This window comes from Oncorhynchus clarkii, chromosome 10 (genome assembly GCF_045791955.1).
Source record: "Oncorhynchus clarkii lewisi isolate Uvic-CL-2024 chromosome 10, UVic_Ocla_1.0, whole genome shotgun sequence".
NCBI classification, from domain to species: Eukaryota; Metazoa; Chordata; class Actinopteri; order Salmoniformes; family Salmonidae; genus Oncorhynchus; species Oncorhynchus clarkii.
Genome location: NC_092156.1, coordinates 52566602 through 52592677, shown reverse-complemented (window position 1 = coordinate 52592677; position 26076 = coordinate 52566602). Strand labels below are relative to the sequence as shown.

At 40.7% G+C, this 26076-nt stretch overlaps 2 protein-coding genes across 2 annotated transcripts in view; both read right to left on the bottom strand.

Moving 5' to 3' along the window:
- The window catches only part of LOC139418764 (tetraspanin-5-like), a 34612-nt gene extending 31413 nt beyond the window's left edge, over positions 1 to 3199 (bottom strand). The window contains exon 1 of the mRNA XM_071168446.1: positions 2782 to 3199. Coding sequence (XP_071024547.1) covers positions 2782 to 2865 — 84 coding nt within the window. The 5' untranslated portion in view covers positions 2866 to 3199. The remainder of the gene's footprint in view (positions 1 to 2781) is intronic.
- A 9285-nt stretch (positions 3200 to 12484) lies between these two features.
- LOC139418763 (alkaline ceramidase 2-like) overlaps positions 12485 to 26076 on the bottom strand; it is a 29125-nt gene continuing 15533 nt past the window's right edge. The window contains exons 4-6 of the mRNA XM_071168445.1: positions 24138 to 24275; positions 16665 to 16802; positions 12485 to 15835 (exon numbers count right to left, since the gene is read on the bottom strand). Coding sequence (XP_071024546.1) covers positions 15646 to 15835; positions 16665 to 16802; positions 24138 to 24275 — 466 coding nt within the window. The 3' untranslated portion in view covers positions 12485 to 15645. The remainder of the gene's footprint in view (positions 15836 to 16664; positions 16803 to 24137; positions 24276 to 26076) is intronic.

Sequence of the window (26076 nt, the reverse complement as noted above, 5' to 3'; positions counted from 1 at the left end):
TTAGGTACACCCATCTAGTACCGGGTCGTACCCCCTTTGCCTCCAGATCAGCCTGAATTCTTCGGGGCATGGATTCTACAAGTCAGAAACGTTCCACAGGGATGTTGGTCCATGCTGGACAGTGGTACACCACCGCCACTAGCCTGTATCGTTGACACTAGGCAGGATGGGTCCATGGACTGAGGCTGCTTAGGCCAAATCCTGACTCTGCCATCAGATGCATGACGCAACCGGAACCAGGCAATGTTTTTCCACTCCTCAATTGTCCAGTGTTGGTGATTGCGTGCCCACTGGAGCCCCTTCTTCTTGTTTTTAGCTGATAGGAATGGGTTCCAGTGTCATCTGCTGCAATTGCCCATCTGTGACAAGGATCGAAGAGTTGTGCATTCTGAGATGCTGTTCTGCACACCACTGCAGAACTGTTATTTGTCTGTTTGTGGCCCGGCTGATAGCTTGGACTAGCTTGCAATTCTCCTTCGACCACTCATCAACATGCTGTTTTCGCCCACAAGACTGCCGCTGACTTTTTTGTTTTGTTTTTTTGTCGCATCATTCTCGTCACTGTCGTGCGCGAAAAGTCCAGGACGGCTGTTTCTGAGATACTGGCAATGACATACCACGCTCAAAGTTGCTTTTTCTGCCCAGTCTAATGTTCAATCCAACAGTAACTGAATATTTTTTTTTTTTTTCCTTTATTTAACTAGGCAGGTCAGTTAAGATGTTGTACCTTGTCAGCTAGGGGATTCGATCTTGCAACCTTTCGGTTACTAGTCCAACGCTCTAACCACTAGGCTACGCTGCCGCCCCAATGCCTCGATGCCCGTCTGCCTGCTATATATAACAAACCACAGCCACTTGACTCACTGTCTGTAGGAGCAATCAATTTTCATGAGCGGGGTGGTATACCTAAAAAACTGACCGGTGAGTGTATATCTACTCTAGGCTATAATTACATATAGGCCCCTATGTATGCAGTATGGCTATAGGGTGCAATGGAGAAACAAAGGTAATGTGGTTTAGTAAGAAGAATGCCCATCGTCCCACAGGTGTTATTACAACCTCTTGAGGGTTTAGAGCTTGGGAGTATTTATTTTACCTTTCTTTAACTAGGCAAGTCAGTTAAGAACAAATTCTTATTTTCAATGACGGCCTAGGAACAGTGGGTTAACTGCCTGTTCAGGGGCAGAACGACAGATTTGTACCTTGTCAGCTTCCGTTTACTAGTCCAACGCTCTAACCACTAGGCTACCCTGCCGCCCCTGGCTAGACAGTACACTGTCCTTCTCTCTGCACATATCAAAGCTGCAGGCTTAAGTTAAATCTAGACTTGGTTTCCTCTATCGCAATCGCTTCTCTTTCACCCCAGCTGCCAAACTAACCCTGATTCAGATGACCATCCTAACCATGCTAGATTACGGAGACATCATTTATAGAACAATAGGTAAAGGTGCTCTTAAACGGCTAGATGTTCTTTACCATTCGGCCATCATATTTGCCACCAATGCTCCTTATAGGACACATTACTGCACTCTATACTCCTCTGTAAACTGGTCATCTCCGTATACCCGTCGCAAGACCCACTGGTTGATGCTTATTTATAAAACCCTCTTAGGCCTCACTCCCCCCTATCTGAGATATCTACTGCAGGCCTTATGCTCCACATACAACACCCATTCTGCCAGTCACATTCTGTTAAAGGTCCCCAAAGGTCTTTTCAGTTCGCTGCAGCTAGCGACTGGAATGAGCTGCAACAAACACTCAAACTGGACAGTTTTATCTCAATCTCTTCTTTCAAAGACTCAACCTTGGACACTCTTACTGACAGTTGTGGCTGCTTTGTGTGATGTATAGTTGTCTGTACCTTCTTGCCCTTTGTGCTGTTGTCTGTGCCCAATAATGTTTGAACCATGTTTTGTGCTGCTACCATGTTGTTGTATGTTGTGTTGCTAACATGCTGTGTTGTCATGTGTTGCTGCCTTGCTATGTTGTTGTCTTAGGTCTATCTTGTTGTGATGTGTGTTTAGTCCTATTTTTAAATTGTATTTATGTTTTATTTCAGGCCCCGTCCCCGCAGGAGGCCTTTTGCCTTTTGGTAGGCGGTAATTGTAAATAAGAATTTGTTCAAAACTGACTTGCCTAGTTAAATAAAGATTCAATATCAGATAAAGTAGATATTTTTCTCAATAGTCTGCATGTTAACATAATTGTCATGCACAGTGATGCCAAGATGTTGCAAAATAGAAACAATAGAGGGAGCATGTTATCAGATGTAAGCTGCTATAGTTTGCATTTCATTTAAGGAGTGCCATGAGCAGTAGGCCTACAAATTTAATGACAAAAAAATGACATTATGACGTAATCACAAATGGATGCTTAGAATTACAACAGCAAGAGGAAAGCTGCTTATCTAGGTCCAGACCCCGCGTTTATCAAAATAAACCATAATTCTACTATTTTAGTTCAACATTGCCGCATTTACCACCGATTCGGCTATTATTGGTGTCCCGTATCTTGGTCTCCTCATAAAGCACCTATTCAATGTTAATAATGGTCGACAATAACCTAATGTGCACTGCATTCAGATTTCAATTCGATCAATTATGTTATTTATTGCATCCGTTGATGTAAGACTTTAAAAAAAACATTAATGATACAAATTCCTTGCCCATTTTCCCCCATATGTGAAACGCAGGCCAAGGTTGAAAAGCATTTCAATATGATGTAGGCTAGTCTATAAAGCCATGACAGACACTGAAAACGTCATATAGCAGATTTACTTACCCAAAATATTATATTGAATCCAAATATGAAATATTTGATACAGCAACTGACTTCATGAGCCTTGAAATACTTTCCGGACATCATTTGGCTCGTATTTACAAATGTCGCCCACCAGAATAGGGCTAAATCACATCCAATCTGGTTTGGGTTCGACAGTTCGTTTCGGAAAACCCGCAGTTAACGGTTCAACCAGTAGAAATGTTCCGACAATTGTTCAGCGTGTAATAACGTTCAACATCTTGCTTCCTCTTTGAAATGCGTAGGGTCACAAACTATCTGCTTTAAAACAAATATCAAATGTCGTATTCTATATATATATATATATATATATATTTCACCTACAGTGTATGAGCCCAACCAGATTAAAACCTTTCTTCTGTCTGGTCCATGATCTAGACATGGCTGTTATTTGATGGACGTGTCTGCCTACCAATGAGAGCTTTCATGTCATGACTATATATGCCACGTTCAAAACAACTGGGAACTCGGAACATGAAACTTGGAAATCTACGACTTCCGACTTCAGTGCGTTCAAAACAACTTGGAAACAACTCGTTTTGAACAGTCACCCAACTCTGAAATCCTTTTTCTGGAGCTCCGATTTTCCGTCCTGAAGTTCACGGACGTCATGATTTGACCTCATATTTTTCCTAGTTCCCGGTTGTTTTGAACGCGACAATAGACCTTTAACAAAGATAGACCACAGCCTGTAGTTTCCAACTGGAACAAATGAGTCACAGTTGGCAGAACAATTAGGAGGTGGGCAGAGCCAAGCACGAGCTAGCGATATCATATTGGCGCGTTCTAGCATGTATTTGCAAATTTCCGTAAGAGAACGCAAAACTCGTTTCGCCCTAGCACTCCTGAACGTTTTATTTATAAAAAATGTTTGGCAAAGGGTAAAGTCTACAAATCTATCTTCTCTCACTGCCGGCCACTGAGCTTCTTCTCACCATCACATTTGATAGTGAGTGGAAACGCCAAGCGGATGCTTCACATTTATACATCCGGTGAAATATCTGCCTCATTGTTCTGTCTGTGCCTATACCCTGGTTTTAATGGCCATGCCTATACCACAGCGCAGCAGTTTGTTTTGACTTGCAAAAGCGGTAGGTTGCCTAATGAGCGTTGGGCCGGTAACTGAAAGTTTGCTAGATCGAATCCCAGAGCTGACAAGGGAAAAATATGTCGTTCTGCCTCTGAACAAGGCAGTTAACCCACTGTTCACAGGCTGTAAATAAGAATTTGTTCTTAACGGACTTGCCTAGTAAAATAAAATAAAAATTTTAGGAAATACGTAATCGGGACAATTGTCAAATTGTTCTTAGGGGATGTGTGTGTGAATGGGGGTGAACTGCAAACTTGTGGCGCAGCAGTCCAGGGCGCTGCGTCTCAGTGCAAGAGCTGTAACATATCCAGCTGTGATTGGATATGGGCGACGCACAATTGGCCCAGTGTAAACAATAATTTGATCTTAATTGACTTGCCAAGTTAAATAAAGGTTACATTTAAATAAATGAAAAATGCCCATAGTCCAATAAAGACATGTTATTGATAATTACAGTCAGCAGCCATATCACCTGGCATTCTTCTGCTCTCCCGGGTTTGCACCCAGTTGGGCTTTGGAAGAGGTTTCTACTGTGATGAGGACACTGTTCTCAAAGGGTGCCACCCTTGCTAAAACTATAAACTGATGCCCTGATTGAGGACAAGTATTCCAGGGCAGGGCTGTGCAGACGTTTCAGTGGGCAGGGGCTCAAAATGTACCCCTCCCTGAAAAAAATTATCTACTTTAAGCATTAATTTCTAGAAATTCATAACAGCCCCTGTAGTGATTTTTCTTTTTTTGAATATGCCTATATATTTATTGCAACAACACACTTACTCATCACAAATTGGAAGCAAGTTAACTTAGTTACCTCCTAAAGACATTATTGAGATCGGTAAAAGAGGGTGGGCTATTGATGTTGATGAACATTTGCAAGTTAGCTAGCTCGATAAATCACAGAGTAAAAATGATTTTATCTTAAATTCTTCTAAATAATAACTTCATAGTATAATATTATAACCCATGATATATGTCTGGCTGGCTAGTGGCCTGTGTGGATATTGTAGTATATTGTGGTTAGCTAGAGTCAACTAACTCTGTTGCTGCTGACACACCTGCAACTCAATACTGAAGAGATTTTGGCGTTAGGTCAGAGGATAGTTGATGCAGCCGCTCCTCTCCTCTCTTTTTGAGTCTCACTGCTGCGTGTATCAGCCAACCAGACCGAATCTTGATGATGATGTAAATCAAGTGTTATAAAGTGTTAATCAAATGTTATGCTGCTGTGGCAGTACTGTTTATATTTAAAGTATGTAGCTTGTCTCACACAAACACACCTATAGCTAGGTGAGGTCTTGGGTTAGGTATTCTGGTCCTGCCTAACACACACATCGCAAGACATGCATGATCGGATACCGGGAGCGTGCAATCTCAGTGGACAGACCGGGAAACAGGCGCAACCAATCGCGAGCGAGATCCAGGGCAGACCAAAAGGCGAAACCAATGGACGGGGTGGGGGGGTGGCGAACTTGACGGCGACCTATACCACCACCCAATGGGGCACTTGGTGATTGGGAGGGCAAAGGGTGAGGTGCTCAGACACAGTTAGGCATGTCAGACACAGCTGTGCATGTGCCTGTATAAGGGCTTTATCCCAAATGTCCAAACTAAAGTCCTACTCCGGTCCCTCATACTGTCATGGCCATCTAACCAAATTGACACCCCAATCTATAGTCACACAGCTCAAATACACTCACCGTGCTATAATTACTGTGTAATTATTCCTGTTAGTAAAATGTAGCATTGTAATTACAGTTTAGGGTTACTGCTGTAAGTACAGCGTAAAAATGACTAATAACAATACTTGTTAGACTGTACTCACAAGAATACTTGGCCTACACAGTAATCAGATTAAGTGTCACCAAATCAGATAGGAACTTTACACAGAGCAAATTAAACGTAAAATAAACAGCTGTTGGTCTCATTTTGTCACTTACACGAAACCCAAACAGGCTGCACGCGTGCGCCATCGTGCGCTATCGTGCACACATTTATTTTGCCCCCCCCCCCCCCCCCCACACCAAACGCGATAACGACACGCAGGTTTAAATATCAAAACAACTCTGAACCAATTACATTAATTTGGGGACAGGTCGAAAAGCATTAAACATGTATGGCAATTTAGCTAGTTAGCTTGCACTTGCTAGCTAACGTTAATTTGTCCTATTTAGCTAACTTGCTGTTGCTAGCTAATTTGTCCTGGGATATAAACATTGAGTTGTTATTTTACCTGAAATGCACAAGGACCTCTACTCCGACAATTAATCCACACATAAAACGGCCAACCAAATCGTTTCTAGTCATCTCTCCTTCCAGGCTTTTTCATAATTTAACTTATATGAAGATTGCATCTAAACTTTCATTTTATTACCACAACTACCGGCAAAACAGTTCGTCTTTCAATCACCCACGTGGGTATAACCAATGAGGAGATGGCACGTGGGTATCTGCTTCTATAAACCAATGCGGAGATGGGAGAGGCAGGACTTGCAGTGCGATCTGCGTCACAAATAAGAATGAGTTCTATTTTAGCCCTTGGCAACGCAGACGCTCGTTGGCGCGCTCGAGCAGTGTGGGTGCAATAATTGAATAACATGTATTTTGCGACACTCGCACACGCGACGTGTCCGGTCTGGTCAGCAATTACTGGCTTTATCGCTTCACCTTTCTTGCCCACTGAACCAGCCTGTTGATTATTCAAAAACAAATATCCCATTACTGACTAGACATACAGTATTCTACTAAATATTTTTTTCTAATTTCTTATGTTCTATCAGGCAAGATCTGAAAGACTAAATGTAACATTTGTTTTTATTATGAAAATATAGTTGTTTGCAATGACTCACATGATGATATATACAAATGAAAAACCTAAATTGTTTGAACACATATATAGCTAACAGGTGTAACTTCGAAGTGAATGTAGCAGTATGGTCCAGGCACAGGAGGCAACAAATGTGCAAATGTCCTAAGGACAGTTTTCACAGCTGTGAGTTGACCCATTATCTTCCCTCTCATATGGTCCAATAGCCAGTTGTGTATCATTAGAGCCCTCTATTAAGGTCTGAAACAATCTCTCAATATGAGGCTTCTTGTATTTTGTTAGTAAAACTTAGCATAATAGTTCTACTAATAATTATTCTGAATAATAACAATAGGACCATTATTTTGGGGGAAAATACATACTTCCCATCAAGTATTATTATTATTGATTAAGAATACATTCTTTACTGAAAGGTGAAGAATCTGTAGTTTGTTATGATTTCAATAGCTTTAAAAAAGATCCTGTATAATAACCTTTTTTTGCAACCGAGTATTTGTCAGCAAATAGCCTATGAATCTAAAACCATAAATTAAAATATTTTTTTAATTCAGGAAAATGATCGTTATAATACCATTATTGCATGTAAAGCATATGGCATTGGTAATTGCATCCCTAAACGACGTGTAATGTCTATTTCGTTAATACACAGACAAACAATTCGATTTTACTTCTGAGAGAAGAGAAGACATCAAAAGACAACATGTCAACAGGAACTTGAGGCAGTTTGCTGACAAATTTAGCACGTGCTTTGTAGTAGCCTACTAAATACTTCAAGGTTCTCCGTTAAGTTAAGTTCGGTCTAGGGGTGGCGCAGTGGTTAAGGGCGCTGTACTGCTGTGCCATCAGAGTCCCTGGGTTAGCGCCCAGGCTCTGTCGTAACCGGCCGCGACCGGGAGGTCCGTGGGGCGACGCACAATTGGCCTAGCGTCGTCCGGGTTAGGGAGGGCTTGGTCGGTAGGGATGTCCTTGTCTCATCGCGCACCAGCGACTCCTGTGGCGGGCCGGGCGCAGTGCGCGCTAACCAAGGTTGCCAGGTGCACGGTGTAGCCTCCGACACATTGGTGCGGCTGGCTTCCGGGTTGGATGCGGCGCTGTGTTAAGAAGCAGTGCGGCTGGTTGTGTATCGGCGGACGCATGACTTTCAACCTTCGTCTCTCCCGAGCCCGTACGGGAGTTGTAGCAATGAGACAAGATAGTAGCTACTACAACAATTGGACACCACGAAATTGGGGAGGAAAAAAATAATAATAAAAAATAAAAAAGTTCAGTCTAGGGGGGGCACTTAAATTTCCCCGGTCATAAAACAAAACGTTGACATCCATTTCCTCCGCATTTGGCTTGTGCTTTTTCATCCAGGAACATCGCTTGCAGGCTGCCAAAGTTTGTGAGCAGTTGCAACTTGTAGAGACGATGCATATATTTTTCTCAACAATCATATCCATATGCATTCTGCAAACAGAAGTATGTGGATATACACTGCTCAAAAAATAAATGGAACACTAAAATAACACATCCTAGATCTGAATGAATGAAATATTCTTATTAAATACTTTTTTCTTTACATAGTTGAATGTGCTGACAACAAAATCACACAAAAATTATCAATGGAAATAAAATTTCTCAACCCATGGAGGTCTGGATTTGGAGTCACACTCAAAATTAAAGTGGAAAACCATACTACAGGCTGATCCAACTTTGATGTAATGTCCTTAAAACAAGTAAAAATGAGGCTCAGTAGTGTGTGTGGTCTCCACGTGCCTGTATGACCTCCCTACAACTCCTGGAGTCTGTGGTGCAAGATATACTGAGACATGATGTCCCAGATGTGCTCAATTGGATTCAGGTCTGGGGAACTGGCGGGCCAGTCCATAGCGTCAATGCCTTCCTCTTGCAGGAACTGCTGACACACTCATGCCACATGAGGCATTGTCTTGCATTAGGAGGAACCCAGGGCCAACCGCACCAGCATATGGTCTCACAAGGGGTCTGAGGATCTCATCTCGGTACCTAATGGCAGTCAGGCCTCCTCTGGCGAGGGCTGTGCGGCCCCTCAAAGAAATGCCACCCCACACCATGACTGACCCAGCGCCAAACCAGTCATGCTCCAGGATGTTTCAGGCAGCAGAACGTTCTCCACGGCGTCTCCAGACACTGTCACGTTTGTCACGTGCTCAATGTGAACCTGCTTTCATCTGTGAAGAGCACAGGGCGCCAGTGGCGAATTTGCCAATCTTGGTGTTCTCTGTCAAATGCCAAACGTCCTGCACGGTGTTGGGCTGTAAGCACAACCCCCACCTGTGGATGTCGGGCCCTCATACCACCCTCATGGAGTCTGTTTCTGACCGTTTGAGCAGACACATGCACATTTGTGGCCTGCTGGAGGTAACTTTGCAGGGCTCTGGCAGTGCTCCTCCTGCTCCTCCTTGCACAAAGGCAGAGGTAGCGGTCCTGCTGCTGGGTTGTTGCCCTCCTACGGCCTCCTCCACGTCTCCTGGTGTACTGGCCTGTCTCCTGGTAGCGCCTCCATGCTCTGGACACAACGCTGACAGACACAGCAAACCTTCTTGCCACAGCTCGCATTGATGTGCCATCCTGGATGAGCTGCACTACCTGAGCCACTTTTGTGGGTTGTAGACTCCGTCTCACGCTACCACTAGAGTGAAAGCACCGCCAGCATTCAAAAGTGACCAAAACATCAGCCAGGAAGCATAGGAACTGAGAAGTGGTCTGTGATCACCACCTGCAGAACCACTCCTTTAATGGGGGTGTCTTGCTAATTGCCTATAATTTCCACCTGTTGTCTATTCCATTTGCACAACATGTGAAATTTATTGCCAATCTGTGTAGCTTCCTAAGTGGACAGTTTGATTTTACAGAAGTGTGATTGACTTGGAGTTACATTGTGTTTAAGTGTTCCCTTTATTTTTTTGAGCAGTGTACATTTCAGACGTGCTTTGGAATACCATTTGGAGAACTAGGGAGGAGCGGGTGGTTTAGGCCACTGCGACAGGGTGACGTCTCCAATAATGAGCGTAGGAGTCTGAAAAAGAAAATGGAATAGATGCATAATGGCACGCGTAATGATGCCACGCGTAATGGACATTTGCCCTTGGTTAGCCAACTCACTGCGGTTGCTTCCATCTTGAAACAGACATCCATTCCAGGACAGATCAACGACTCTCGTCAAAATAATGCCAAATCGTTCTGGGAGAGCTTTTTGCTACGAAGAAGATCTGAGTTGTTGTCTATAATACCCTTAAGACACTATGAGATCAACCAGCAGATGTGTCGTACGTTACCAATGTCACAGGTAAGAATATTTCCAAATACCCCAAGAAGTATTAGAATTTATTTGTACTTGGATGAGTAAATGATATGTTTATTTTTAGAGGGTTCATCATGACGACTGCAAGACTGGTGCTGGAAAACAACATTTGCTTTGGGAAGTGTAGTAGTCCAGAGTGCAATACCAACAGCGAACACAGTTCTTGCATTTCAACTCCAGAGACTTGGCAAATTTGACTGGTGAGCAGTGAACGCAAGAACACCACTCAGGTAACTATAAAGTGGTGACGATGTTGGAGGACTGTCAGTGCGAATTGAAAGGACTGTGCTCCCACAGCCGGCAAGGACCCTCTCTTTTTGATCCAATCTTAATTGGTAACATACTGTAATGACCTGACTAGATCATAAAGGAACAATTGTCCAGACAGAGGATTGAGTTTACGAATTGACGGTTTATTAAACCAACTTTACACAGGCTACTGTTTGGCCGTAGCCCACGCCAAATAAATGAAGGACACCCCACAAACCAATCGTGACCTTCTCTTGTGAAGCCCAGACGTAAAAGGCTATCCCCCTGCCCAACCCCCCTCCATGCCCCTCCGCCAACCGCCAGGATGCCCGGCATCAGAACATTTCAGTCATTCCCGTGATGTGTGTAATAAAATAAAACCTATCCTGCAAAGCATTCAAAATGTAACGAGTACTTTTGAGTGTCAGCCAAAATGTATAGAGTAAAACTACATCATTTTCTTTAGGAATGTAGTGAAGTAAAAGTTGTAAAAAATATACATAGTAAAGTACTGGTACTCCCCAAAAAAATACTTTCAGTTATTTTTACACCACTTGTTACATCTAGTCTATGGATCCTGTCATTGTTTAAATAGTCAGTCAAAGTTAAGCATTCTAATCTAGTAAATGTTTGCAAATCAATCTCACATATATTTTGGAATGTAGCTACATGTAAAAATTAAACATTTAAAAATAAATAATAACTTCACAAATTGATCCCATACAGACAGCTTTCAGACAAATTCACAATCCACTGTGTATGAAGGTTTTCCAATGACATGGATGTGACATTGTTGTTGTGGTTGTCACTTCAGTCAAAGCTGCAGCTTCCTTATGTGCTTCGATGGTCGGTAAGTTTTTGTTTTAACACACTGCCCCCTGGTGGCATAAACTCTGATCAACAGGTAGTTTTAGTTGGTAGGACAACAGATGACAAGACTAGGGCAGAAACCACATTGTCCTTGGCCTAATATACAGCTGCTTAACGCTTTAACATATCAACTTCACTGTACCATGACAATAGGCTTCAATTCCAGCCAACATGTTTTAAAGCGAGCCATAGTTATAAGTTGGTGATCAAAGATACTCATATTTTGACAGACTTGCTATAATGTTCCAATATGTGTTCGATGTTCTGTGTTTGATGCCCAATCTAACCAACTGAATCAATTCCTCAAAAAGAATAATGCAAAGACAGTGCATTTTTTTGTAGTAGTTTATATTTTGTTGCATAAAATAATGATATAAAATACTTCAATCGCATTCAAAATATTTGTCTACAAAACAGGATAAACTCTGAAAATAAATATTGCTGTGCAACTTGAATGTATTGTCATTACAGGTAGAGAAATGGATCAAGAACTATTTTTATAGATTAAACTTCACTTGAACGGAGTTACAATTATGTAGGCTTTAGGTTGGCTAGCTCAAGGACGTTTCAATAGAAAATGCATAATTCTTTCCGCCCTAACCTTGAGGCCATCACTGACATGTGATTGGTTAAGTAAAAGTAAAGCTTAAACACCACTGCTTTTGCCAATCAAACATCTCACATCTGTGATTACTTTGAGGAAGGGAGAGAAATAAGATTGCGTTGTTTAAGTGAAAGCATTCAAACAGGTCCTACATTTGTTTTTTCTCACACTACTGAGCCAAGCCAAACTCAGTTGGCCCAGTTACACATCCACTAGTTCCTGGAACCTTGCTGAAAAGGACAATGTGAAGCCAGCACAAATTGCTTTGGGAGTGCACAATAGTGTGAAAGGGGTATTAGTTAGTTAGCCTACTACACAGGCTGTCATAGGATTCAAAACACATATTTTGACAAGTAAAAAAGCTTTGCACTTTGTCAAATCACTCACATTTGGAAAGCAACAGAATGGTGATTCTTGATTTTACACGGTCATATTCTAAAAACAGTTACCATCCTGCATGTCTGCAGGTTTTTAAATAAAGTCCAAGTAGAAGGTATCAAGGTTTGTAGACACCAGCGCAGCTATTTTTGCCTTTGTTAAAACAGTGCACTCACTACATGTGAGTTGGTAAGTATTCCTTTCCCATACAATACCTTAAAAGACATCTACTCACTACAATGGTTGACAATCCTAAATAATAATACTTCAGGTTTTTTTGTCTTGCATCCTTTTAAACATGTATTTGAATGGTTGTGCTCTACATTTAGGAAAATATAAATATACTTTTTGGCTAAACAAAATACTTCAGATACTGTAGTTACAAAATATACCACTTTGTGGACTCTGGATAGAGTTGTTTCCTGCACTTGTTTGCCCCTATACTTTGACACCACACAACCCAACAAATTGTTTACAAAACAAATTGTATCAGACTGTTTAAAGAAATAACAGTATAGCTTAGTTTAAAACAGAACAGTTCCAAATGGAGTCCACAAAAAGGTCATTGATTTGAGATTAAATTACTTGTGGTAATACTGTTATTGGAGTCAAAAGTGTTTGCTATGCCTCCCGCAACCAACAACCTTCCCTTCCAAATGGTAGTGTAGGTTGAGCAGTTGTATTCAATTACTCAATTTCAATTCACTTACATGGAATCAACCGATAGGCCAGATCATGGCATATTGAAAAAGCCAACCAGCTTCACGCAAGGCTTGCCACTACACACAGTGCCTCTTAATTGGATATGCATTGCATGCCTTATATTTCTCTCTAAGGGCTAAAAGTACTGTAAAAAAAAATAAAAACTTACATTTTGGCACAAAAATGACAATTAAGAAAGCAACTTAAATTCATAACATAATTATTAATTAATTTGTTAAATAGACCTACTTCATTGGCCATCCAGAGTTGTTTAGCACTTGCACCAGTGACATTTTGCACCACTTATTTTCCAGGAGGAAATATAAAAATAATAAGGGCCAGTTTCCCCAGACAGAGAGAAAATCTACTCCTGGACTAAAAACTAATGTTCAACGGCACATGAATCTCCTATAATAAAAGTGTATTTTAGTCCTAAAGGTAGATTAAATATTAAGATAGTTGTGCGTTTTATTCTTGTTGCTTTTATCTTATTCCCTTCTGAAAATAACAGGTGCAAACACTCCCTTGTTGTCTAGTTTAGACTTGTCTAGTTTAGACTTGGGTAACGATTCAGTAGGGTTGGCCATGTAACAACCAGCATAATATTGCTGTCAAGGCATCATGAAGACATCAACAGCAAACAATTACTATGGTAACTGACCTATCCCTTTTATGCCTATGCGAGTATTTATATCGTTGCAATTCACTATCATGAACAGTTGAGACAGTGTTTTACATGTCAGTTCTGTTACTCTCATTTTCATGACAACTGACAATCTGAGACTTGACTTACATTTCTCTTCTAATACTCCGCATTCAGTAAAGACGTTGGTTGGGGGGGGGGGGGGGGAGTGTTTAAAATAAGAATCAGCTAAACACCTCTTACTTCAAAAAGGTGTGTTCCAGAGCCTTCAACGGGGAGAAAAAAATGGTTTGCTTTAGGCCTTACATTTTAAAGTATATAATACAAATGCTCTTAAATATAGTTGTAGATAATGCAATAACTGAGATAATACTGTGTACAGAAAGTCTTAACGCTTCACATTCGTACCCATATACGTGTGGAAAAAGATTGCTAAGAGCCTAAATTCAAACACAATGGCTATACACAGTGGCTGTACAGTAACATGCTATACATGAGTCAGAGCTCAGGATTTCCTCAGGATTTCAGCTTCACAGCTCTGTATGGGTCTTGACTGACAGTTGTTCTGAACTTGAGCACCGCGCGCGACAAGAAGTTGCCTTCATCCCTCCCGCTATAATTGGGCAACTTTAGCAAATGTTTTGTTGTCTGAGTGAGGGAAAGGCTGTAAATTATGAGGATGATTATACCACTCCGATGTCATACAACCAAGCCAAACACCACATCTACTTCACATTACCATATCAACTCAAGTAATATAGTGTCAACATGTATATTACATGTTTGATGTACAGATGACATGGCATTATAACCTGGGTTGTCCTGAACAGAATGAGCCTATTTGTTGTATCGTGATAAATTTGCAGGACCATGCATCTGAATGCACACGACTCCATTCTATGCGCACCAAAATGATTATCTGCTTCTCTGAATTGCCTTGTGAAGGCCTAACACTGTGAGTACATATTTTATGATTTAGCTAGTCATGTTGGCAATAGAACAATCTTTCACGTTATGCCCACCTGACCCAGATTGCGATTTATAATGGACCGGTTTTGGATTGCGTAAACAACAGTAATTGTGTAAAGACGGGGATGCAGGGCTGTGTTCCCAACAAAAAACTACATATGTGCGTGCTCTAGTTCCTCAACGGCACAGCTAGGAGAGAAGGGAAAAAAAGCACCTTATAGTTGAAGACTCTTCTTTGAGTCATAAAAAGTGCATTGAAATTACTTCGGAACTGTGCACACTTTGGAGAAGCCACTTGGGAACACCAATTAGATCTCTCACTTGTCATTTTTTTTGTCTTATGTTGTACCTAACCCAAATTTTCCAATAATATTTTTTTATCATGTAACTGAATGTATCCAGATTATTTAGATTTCGTTATCAACAAATGCGGAGAAAAGTACATTGAAAGTAAAATGCACAAAAAATGTAATGTTTGGATTCAGTCGTGTGTCCTCAGCCTTAGTGTGATAATTTTCCAATAACTAACCAAACTGTTCCCTTTTAATTGCTACCTTGGTTATGCATTCCATATTTCAATTTCTCCCTATAGGTCAATTCCCATGAGTCTAAGGGGTTAATTAATATATGTCTATAACAGTATTAACAATCAGTCAGCCACTGCACAAAATACTGTAAATACTGCACAATATACACCATTGGCAAGGTCCTCACCATTTGTGCTCAATTGCCTGAAAATGTAAGGGCAGTGAGCATTTTGAATAATAGATCCAGAGCTGAAAAATTAAATTTCTGTGAGAAACACTGCAACACACCTATATACATTACTGCCTTACTCTAAATGTAATTATTCACGATCACCACAACAAAGCCTGAGAATTACATTCGCAGTTGATTAATGAACTTGGTAAGTTTCTTAGCATTGATGTAACCTCACTTATGTCACTTTTGTGCTTTGACACTAAGTTGCATAAACATTATTGCATTATTGAGGGGATTTCATTTTGAAGCGATAACGGACACGTTATGTCGACTTTGTCACCCATGTCAGAGAAGTACTTTAGAGGTACTTCATTTTAAAGCATTCTACATGCATTGTTCAGATTGTCTGACATCAGGGCGTATTTTGTGTGCATGTTTGGGGAGCACCTCATAGTGAGGAATTTTCCAAGCTCAGTGGGCCCTGAGGATGTTATGTCACCTTGACAGAGTCAGATTTCTTGGTTTCACAGAGTAGAGTGACATAGGGCACTCCGATGAAGGCCCATTTCTCGTTGGGCCAGAACATGATGACCGGGCCTCGTTCGGGGGCCTCTGTGGCGACGTCGAAGTAGGCGAAGCACACACAGCCCAGGTAGGAGGCTAGGCAGATAAGGATGTGCCTGTGGGAACAAGAGTCATGGGGTCAGGACCGAAAACATTTGGTGTATCTCAACAAACTTGAGTGGCTTCCCTTCCTCATCTCCTTTCTTCTATCTGCACTGACGTGAAAGAACTTGCCCAGTGGGCAAAAATGGTTGTAAGGACATTCATAATGACAATTTCAACCAGCTTCTGGTTATAACATGTTTTCAACTAGTTTAGTCTGCTGGGTGTCAGGAAAAATGACATTTTTAAATACAGAAAGTGTGAAGACAATTTCATGTTTTTAATCTTCATGTATTTTTTCCTTCTTAAAAACAGCAGGTGCAATTTCCAACCATTGCTGTCCTCTGGTGATCCAGATCAGCACCTGATTAGGACTTTGAAAACAAAGGTGTTGCAGGTTTCATCCCACAGGCTTAGAATCGAATAGCCCTACATTAGAGTGGTTAATAAAATACTTCAAGCTTCTTAAAAAGGGAAAATAATTCTGAAAGCCATTGTCATAAGAATATGTGTCATCATCATGCGTGCACCATGTGTGATGGAACGTCAAGGTGACCCCATTTAAAAGGATTACATTAAAACGGTAGCTACCCATCTTTCCCACTAATTTGAGATTGAGGCATATACAGTAGCTGGATCTACATATCAGACAGTGTGGTGCATGGACTCATCTCACCATTAGACCACTTGAGGTCTGAAAACATTGTCACTTAAACGATTCATTTATTTTATTTATCTTAGTTGAATTCACTGACTAAGTCACTCTGGATAACAGTGTCTGCTAAATGACCAAAATGTAAATGAAAACTCTCTCAATGACTTTTCATGCAGTTTCAAGCTCACCAAGCACAGTGTAGGTAGGGGAAGTTGACAGAGGACCACATCTCACAGAAGATCTTGTCACTGATCCAGCAGAGGAGAGCCAGAGCCCACCAAAACCCAGAGATAAGCCCCAGCTTGAATACACGTGGGTTCTCACACCTGCAAACACCACACAATAACATATTGGCAATGCATAAGTACCCACACAAAGACATATACGTGACACACACTATTCAAATGTTAGCAAGAAAACACACACACAAACACTTCATGGCTTGCTGTTAAAATGTCAATTCTATATTGACAAGAACTACAGCCAACACCATTTAGCAAATGCTCTTATCCAGAGCGACTTACAGGAGCAATTAGCGTTAAGTGTGTTGCTCAAGGGATTTTTCACCTCGTCTGTTTGAGGATTCAAACCAGCAACTTTCCGGTTACTGGCCTGTTGCTCTTAACCACTAGGCTACCTGCCGCCATAGTCAACTAAAATCCCTATACAGATTTTGAATCTGGTATAAAAATAATAACAAGCAGGTAGACTCCCCTCAGGTAAATGCTTCCAATTCAGTCAGACAGTAGTTGTGTACTGCCATTTACAAATACACACACTGCATGAGCAGTATTTAACTGAGCCTCAGTCCCATGTCACATTGACGGGCGACTCGGCCTGACAGGGGAAATGAAGTGTGGCGATGGGCCGTGTCGTGACATGTGGTCTGTACTGGGACGAGAAACCATTAAATCCTCAACACCGACCACTTATCGCAGGCATTTTGCTGATATCGTTCATTACAAAAAGTAGGCTGTACTAGAGAAATGTGAAGTTTGCTAATATGGGTGACTGTTAATGGGACAATTGATGGCTACAACCATAAAACTTGTAGTAGTAGTTTAAAGGATAATACATTTTAAAAACAAACTGTGGTGCATATTAATGCTATAAAATTGTTCTATTTATCGCATCAATTCAGGCAATTTATCGCGATATGGATTTTTGTTCATATCGCCCAGCTCTAGTCTGTACATCTGGCTAATTAAGCACAGAGAAGGGGAAACGCATGCACAAGAGAACGAGCAGTAAAAGAGGAAGTGCAAAAATAAAGAGACGGGACAAAGACAGTGTCAGGAAATAGAATGTCAGAAGAACTGTGGTAGAACTATTAACTCATATCAGCACATTTCGATGCAACTTTGTGCTTGAAGGAGACATACGCATGTTAAAAAAAACACAGGGACTATTGGTAGTGAAATGACAATGGGGTCGTTCCACAAAATGAGTGTAACTTGTTGAAAAAAATACACTTGATTTTAACATTGTCATGAAGTGCACATTTTCAACTTCATAACATGTATAAAAAAATAAATAAAAACGTGTTTTCCCGTCTCAAGAAGTTAAAATAGGCCTATAGTAAGTGAGTATTAAGTGCCAAATAAAGTAACAGGGTGGAGCGTAACAGGCCATAAATCAGCCATAAATCCCCTTGTGACAGGGGGAATGGAAGCTGGTTGTGTGCAACAGGGGAGGGGCAATTGAATGCAAGTTTGTTTGTTAAGATATATTTATTTTTGTAATAGTAACACCATATTGGGCTCCTGAGTGGCACAGCAGTCTAAGGCACTGCATTTCAGTGCTAGAGGGGTCACTACAGACCCTGGTTCGATCCCAGGATGCTGTGATTGGGAGTCCCATAGGGCGGCGCACAATTGGCCCAGTGTCATCCAGGTTAGGACTTGGCCAGGGTAGACCATCATTGTAAAATAAGATTTTGTTCTTAACTGACTTGCCTAGTTAAATAAAGGTTCAAATAAAAAAATTATTCAAATGAGAGTTCAGTTCATAGAACAGGGTTGATCTTAAAATGAGGGACAGGTTTTTTAACAGTCCCTAAATCACATGAAATAAAATTATAAATCTTCATAAATTACTTTTTCAAAGCAACAAAATAACTAGGGATTTCCAATGATTATGAAAACCGAGAAATCTGGGGAGTAAGTGAGTTAAAATCCTCCTAGAAGTCAGTGATTTTTTTGTACTTTAGTAAGTCTTTGTCCCTCCATCCTTACACGCAAACTCAAACAGCACTGACCCAATTTTGACCAAACTTGGTGAATGATGCATCTCACCATAGAGATTTGTCATTTACAAAATTGCACTGATTGGCACAAGGCAGGAACTATGGTAATTAACTGAAATTTGTGAGTCACATCAGAGAGGAAGAGGCGAAGTACAGGGTGTGGATTAGGGAAAGGGGGATACCTAGTCAGTTGTACAACTGAATACCGTCAACTGAAATGTGTCTTCCGCATTTAACCCAACCCCTCAATCAGAGATGTGCTGTGGCCTACCTTAATCGACATCCACGTCTTCGGCACCCGGGGAAGTGGGTTAACTGCCTTGCTCTGGGGCAGAACGGCAGATTTTTACCTTGTCGGCTCGAGGTTTCGATCCAGCAACATTTAGGTTACTGGCCCAACACTTTAACCAGCTGAAGAGCCTGGTACCCAGGCTAACTGTCTTCCATTTTTTTAAGAAATGTATTTTCATTGTTAGAGCGACTTGAGCATCTGGTCAATATAATGGATAGTCATGGGGGACGACATGTTTACTGTTGCCTTGTTCATATAAACATTTCGATTTATTGAATTTTAAAGGGCACTTCATTTAATTTAATAGGCTTTTAAAATGCAATATTGGTGCACAATCTCTACTAAAAATATCAAAACGGACTCATTTCGTGGACGACCCACCTACTAGCGACACAGGTACCAATCAATATATGCAGACAAAATACTAATCTCCATTGCGATGTAAACTCTTACTTACAGGTAACTGCCAAAATAAAGGAAATACAACAGTGTTTTAATAGGGAGTTGGGCCACCACGAGCCAGAACAGCTTCAATGCGCCTTGGAATAGATTCTACAAGTCTCTGGAACTCTATAGGAGGGATGCAACACCATCCTTTCACGAGAAATTCCATTATTTGGTGCTTTGTTGATGGTGGTGAAAAATGCTGGTCTCAGGTGCCGCTCCAGAATCTCCCATAAGTGTTCAATTTGGTTGAGATCTGGTGACATAGTGAAACATCAGCAAGTTGAGCAGTCTTTGTCACCAGCCAAACGTGCCCCAACAATCAACTATTTCAAAGTCACTGAGATCTCTTCTTCTAGCAAAAATAATGGGCAACTGGATCTGCTCAGCATTTCTATACACTAAGCATGAGGAGATGATAATTCCACACCTGTGTGCAAGCACCTGCTTTCAATATACTCTGTCTGTCTGTCTGTCTGATGAAGCTACTCTCACCCCAAGGTATAAAAAGAAAAACGCACACAAAGATAATAGAATGAAAGCAAGATGCACCACATATATTAAATAGTTCCCTTTTCAAGTGCTTCCCCGAAGTTACAACCAGGAATAGTCAGAGATCCTATATGTTCCTTTAGTTCAGGATGAGGCCATTCTAAACTGGGCTCTATGATAAAACATACGTAGAACACAAATAATGCATTAACAGTGATTTAAAAATAAATAAAAAAATTCACCCACTTAAGCAAGATTATGAAGAAAATAAAAAAAATTGGTTTGAAATGTATTGCGTAAATAACAGATGAGTCTGTTATGTCTGTCACTATCATTAAATGTGAAGACTTATCAAATGAGTTCTCTAGGTTTAATTATTAAGGGATTAAACTAATCATGTAAACATTAATTCACTAGGAAGTCAGGGCACCAAGAAAAATGTTGAGATGTAGAGTTATAATTTTCCGAATATAACGCTTCAGATATTTTAATATTACAGTCTTCTATTAATGAATTATTACCTCATCAGTTCTCATTACTGAATGTCGCAACCCCTTAGATATCTGCACGAACCCTAGCCTAAATCATGAATCAGCGATAGTAAATAAATAATTAAGCCAATTTTGTATAACTAACTAACCACACAGAATTACACAACAAACAAACAAACAGTAGATATTTGGGTTACTACATTATACAAAGAAAAAGTCTCTAGCTGATGAAGCTAATATGACTGCTTGGTAGACAAAGGAAAGGGGTGGGGACTGAGAAAGAGCGGGAAAGACAAAATGGATTCACTACACACAGTTGATAATTATATTAAATGAAATGCTAATCCTTTTCACATGAACGGCCACTCATTCAAGAATAATTGCAATGTATATATTTATGCCCGTATGTCGTTATTTTTTTCTCTGTTGGAATCGCGGTCAGTTCATCAGAGTCTCTGGTTAACTTCCCCAGAAGTCACAATGTCCTTCGTGGTTGTAGTTTTCTCCGTGGCTCTGGATAGTGTCTGTTGTAATGGATACGTCAGGTGTAACATGTTCTTAGATTAGATGTTTTGGGGGTTGTGGGTATTCTCGTCCTAGGTTTACGTAATTTCTAGCTGCAGACTAGTAATTCTACGTCTAGGATTTGTAGCCAGTCCAATGTGGGGACTCCATCCTGGCGTTCCATTACTTAATGTATATTTTGTAGGAAGTGGGTTTTATACTCTGTGGAAGAAGGGGAGGTTCTATGACGCCTAATGTGATGTCTGGGCTCACGGGGGTGTGGCAATCGACTAGTTAATCTTTATATAAAAATCCATACGCTCATTTAGAAGGTTAACATCACATCTTTTCACAAATAGTTTCATGTTTAAACACATACGTTTCACAATATTTAGATGTAAACCTGACAGCTGGGAAATGTACACTTTAAGAGATACAGTTGTGTGTTTCCTGTCCTTCATGAGATCACCAAATGAAAAGCACTCGTCATAACTGTCCCCTAAGTGTCCACGAACATTCCCACATTCTCAAAAGTAGAAACATTTATTTAATTAATCAAACTTTTGATGTCCAAGGGTCTCTCTGTGTTCCAAAGTTTACTTTCCAATCTCGAACACTACAGAGCATAGGGGCAGAGTATTTTATGACCGACCATAAAACAGTCGACTTCCCAGTCTATGAGAGAGAGCACGCTGTAGAGCGGACCCCCCTGTAACCTGATCCCTCAGATCGTCACAGGAGAGTTATGACAAGTCCTTCATTGCTGAACAATGACTTCAAATTGTTAATAAAAACAATGCACTTAGCGTTTGACATGAGAGCGCTAAGTGTTTTAGTTCAATAAGAGTGGGTAAGATGCTAAGCTATTGGCTCAGTTGATAAACTAGAGGGAAATGTTAACGGAGTTACAAAATCAATTGTGATGTACTAGAAGGCAGCAGGCCATGTTTCAAAGGGTCTCCTGCAGGAACTGTCATCCATTTAGCAGAACTACGAAAACAAAACAACAATATCAATGACTGGCCGTGTGAGCTATGTCAAGAATCAGAAACAAGTAGAACAATGGATGAATCAAGGCTAAATGCTTTAAGTGAGTCAGTCTTGTAGGAAAAGGAAAAAACATCATGCACCCACTTCCACACAGGTGCATATACACAAACCGACACGCGCACATGACAGGAATGGCCCTTTGTGCTGCTATTTGGAAGAATGTTATTTCCTTCAACATTGACAGCAACACACTATTGAACAGGCTCAAAGTAACACCATGCAAAATAGGTGACACACAACCATAGTCAAAAATGTGGACTCTCCAAAATGTGACTAACTTGTTTTCTGTCTAAATGGTTTTCTGTGTGTTAACTGCTACTACACTCTGGCCTAAAAACATTTAGAAATGTACTTAACACGGACTGAGTGTTGCCCATTACTGGTTGAAAATTACTACACTACAACATAGTGTTGTCACGATACCAGTATCATGAAACAAGAAGCAGACTGAACTCCATGGTCCTTTAACAACCCGTCACCAATTGTGTGCCTAGTTTAGAAATAAAAACGTGCCTCTAGATGACAACTCTTTTCCCTGGGAAATTGAGTCCACTTCATGTGTTGCTTACTTGCCATGAAACTTGTGACATCACTATAACATTACACTTGTCACTTTCGTAAAGCACCGGGAATTGTTGAGGCTTACATATTATCCAACACTAAATCATATTAATTGAGGTAAGGTTTTGATGTAGAATCCGCAAAGTGAGGCAAATCGCTATTTTCAATGCGAGTGAGAGGAAGACATTATCCCTGAGGCTCAACTTTGCGGCTTTCGCGTGCATACCCACACACGTCCACTATCGCATGTGAACACACACCGAAACACACCTTGTGCGCCTCATTAGATACAGTTTCAAAACATTCAGACGCCTGGAGTACTATCTATTTCACATTCACTCAGCAACAGGCCACAAATTCTTTTATAAAAAATAATCCTTACATTTGAGGGTGTATTCTTTCATTCAGATCCATTACATTCCAATTCAGAAGATTAATTGACATTCATATCCAGAATATTTTTTTTCCAATTAATTAATTACATTTCAATGCTCTTCCTGGAATGGACTTGACACCAACCCTGGTTTCTACATAGAGGCCCCTCAGAGAGAACTAACGACTCAATGTCAATGTGCCTTCTGTTATTTAATGGATTCATAAATTATTTAATCTGTGGTGGCTTCTCAATCATAATTTAGCTGGACAGCAAACTCAACTAGCTGTAGGCCCCATACAATAGGACAGATTTGTGGACTCAAGTCACATGACTTGGACTAAAGTCACAAAATTGATGACTTGAGACTTGACAAGGAGTCTCAAGACTCGGGACTCGACTTTGACTTGAGACTGATGACTTGAAATTATCTGGCCATGTTTTGTCACTCATTTTGTGGCAGAGTCGCTAGTGAAATGCAAATTATTGTTCCATGTATAAATGGTATGGATATAGCAATTTGGTCTCCCAAGGGGAGGCTTTGCAGTCTTGCTCTCTACCGGTGTCTGTTCAGATAGGACAGGTTAAGCCTGATACAGAGGCTATTTCTTTTGGGCTATTGCCCATGTATATTTTGTATGATATAGCACTTTCCCATCAACCCGTCTTGCCTTCTGCTGATTTCATGCCCTTATAACTGCTACAAGGTTCCCATTTTACAATTACATAATCAAAATGTGTTGTAGACAAAATAATGAAAAAGGCTGTCTGGTAGCCTCAATAAAAAGAGAAAGATTTTTAGTTGAACAAGTCATCGCATGTATAGATTTGATTTTTTACTTGACTTCAGACATGACTTGAAAAAACTTTGCTCGGCTTGAATTGACTTGCTCTTAGAATGCACGACATGGACTTTTCTTTTTTTAACTAGGCAAGTCAGTTAAGAACAAATTCTTATATACAATGACGGCCTACCAAGAGGCAAAATGCCTCCTGTTGGGACGGGGGCTGGGAAATTGACTCGACCTGTTCTACTTGGGACTCGACGTGAGATGGATCTTGTGACTTAAGACTTGCTTGTGACTCAAATAATAGTGACTTGGTCCCACTTCTGCAACAGGATGTACCAGCTAGTCTATTGCATGTGATATTTGTTGGTGTTTGTTCTTAATAACTCACCTGTTGAAGTAAACAGTGAATCATTCTCACCTTTTGAGCTCAGTAATGAGCAGAACGGTGCAGGGGATACCCAGAGTCATCAGAGACACCGAGTTGATGACGGGCTTAACGAAGGCCAAACCAGTGGTGATCCCGGACAAGATGCCGATGACCACTTTGAACCTTGACCTAGAAGGCAAAGATACCTATATGACCACAGAGCAAAACATACTGGCAAAGCTGCATCTGCTTTATTTAGAATGTGATGAGCACTGGGAAGAGTGCGACATGGGAGTATAGTGCACAAACAGAAAAACAGTATAAAATAACAAAAACAGCTGTATATTGAGGATTCAAATAGATGCAATTTATCTGAAGATTTGAAAAATCCTTTATTTTGATGTAGGACAGTTTAGCCAGGATACCCGTGCAAAGCCACCAACACAGGAAACACTTCACATCAATCCAAATGCACTGGATCAAAATGCAGTGTGCAATGGTAGGTCCAAAAAGTTCAGTAAAGTGCAAGCCCAGACCAGGCTGGATTTCAGAGATGTGATGGCTTTGGTTACAAAGAAGGACAAACAGTGCCTTCAGAAAGTACTCACACTCCTGGACTTTTTCCACATTTTGTTGTGTTACAGCCTGAATTTAAAATGGATAAAATTCAGATTGTCACTGGCCTACACACACCCCATAATGTCAAAGTGGAATTATGCTATTAGAATTTTTTATAAATTAATTACAACTGAAAAGCTGAAATGTCATTAGTCAAGTATTCAACATCAGTGAATTTCAAACGCAGTTTCAACCACAAAGTCCAGAGAGGTTTATCAATGCGTCGTTATTTGCATTCATTTAACCCTTATTTTACCAGGTAAGTTGACTGAGAACACGTTCTCATTTACAGCAATGAAAGATTACAGGGGAGAGGAAGGGGGGGATGAATGAGCCAATTGGAAGCTGGGAACGATTAGGTGGCCATGGTGATATTGGGAATTTAGCCAGGCCACCGAGGTTAAACACCCCTAAGTGTTTTTTTTTGTTTTTTTTAGACCAGAGGAAAGAGTGCCTCATACTGGCCCTCCAACACCACTTCCAGCAACATCTAGTCTGCCACCCAGAGACAGACCAGGACCAACCCTGCTTAGCTTCAGATAAAAGTGGGATTTAGGGTGGTATGCTTCTGGCACCTATTGGTAGATGGGTAAAAATAATACATTTTTGAATATTGACTATCCTTTTGAGCATGGTGAAGTTACTAATTTCACTTTGGATTGTGTATCAATGCACCCAGTCACTACAAAGATACAGGCGTCCTTCCTAACTCAGTTGCCAGAGAGGAAGGAACGCACTCAGTGATTTCACCATGAGGCCAATGGTGTTGTTAAAACAGTTACAACGTTTAATGGCTGTGATAGTAGAAAACTGAGGACTGATCCACAACATTATATAGTTTACATTTTTTATTTATAGCGTACCAGTAAAAAGTTGACACACCTACTGATTTTAGGGTGTTTATTTTCACTATTTTCTACATCGTAGAATAATAGTGAAGACATCAAATTATGAAATAAATCATATGGAATCATGTAGTAACCAAAAAAGTGTTAACTTTAAAAAAAATAGACGACTCTTTAAAGTAGCCACCATTTATTTGCCTTGATGACAGCTTTGCACTGTTGTCATTCAGTAAACCAGCTTCATGAGGAATGCTTTTCCAACAGTCTTGAAGGAGTTCCCACATACGCTGAGCACTTGTTGGCTGCTCAACCCAATTGGGTTGAGGTCGGGTGATTGTGGAGGCCAGGTCATCTGATGCAGCACTCAATCAATCTCTCTCCTTCTTGGTCAAATAGAGGTATGTTTTGTGTCATTGTTGCGTTGTAAAACAAATGATAGTCCCACTAAGCGCAAACCAGATGGGATGGCATATTGCTGCAGGATTCTGTGGTAGCAATGCTGGTTAAGTGTGCCTTGAATTCTAAAT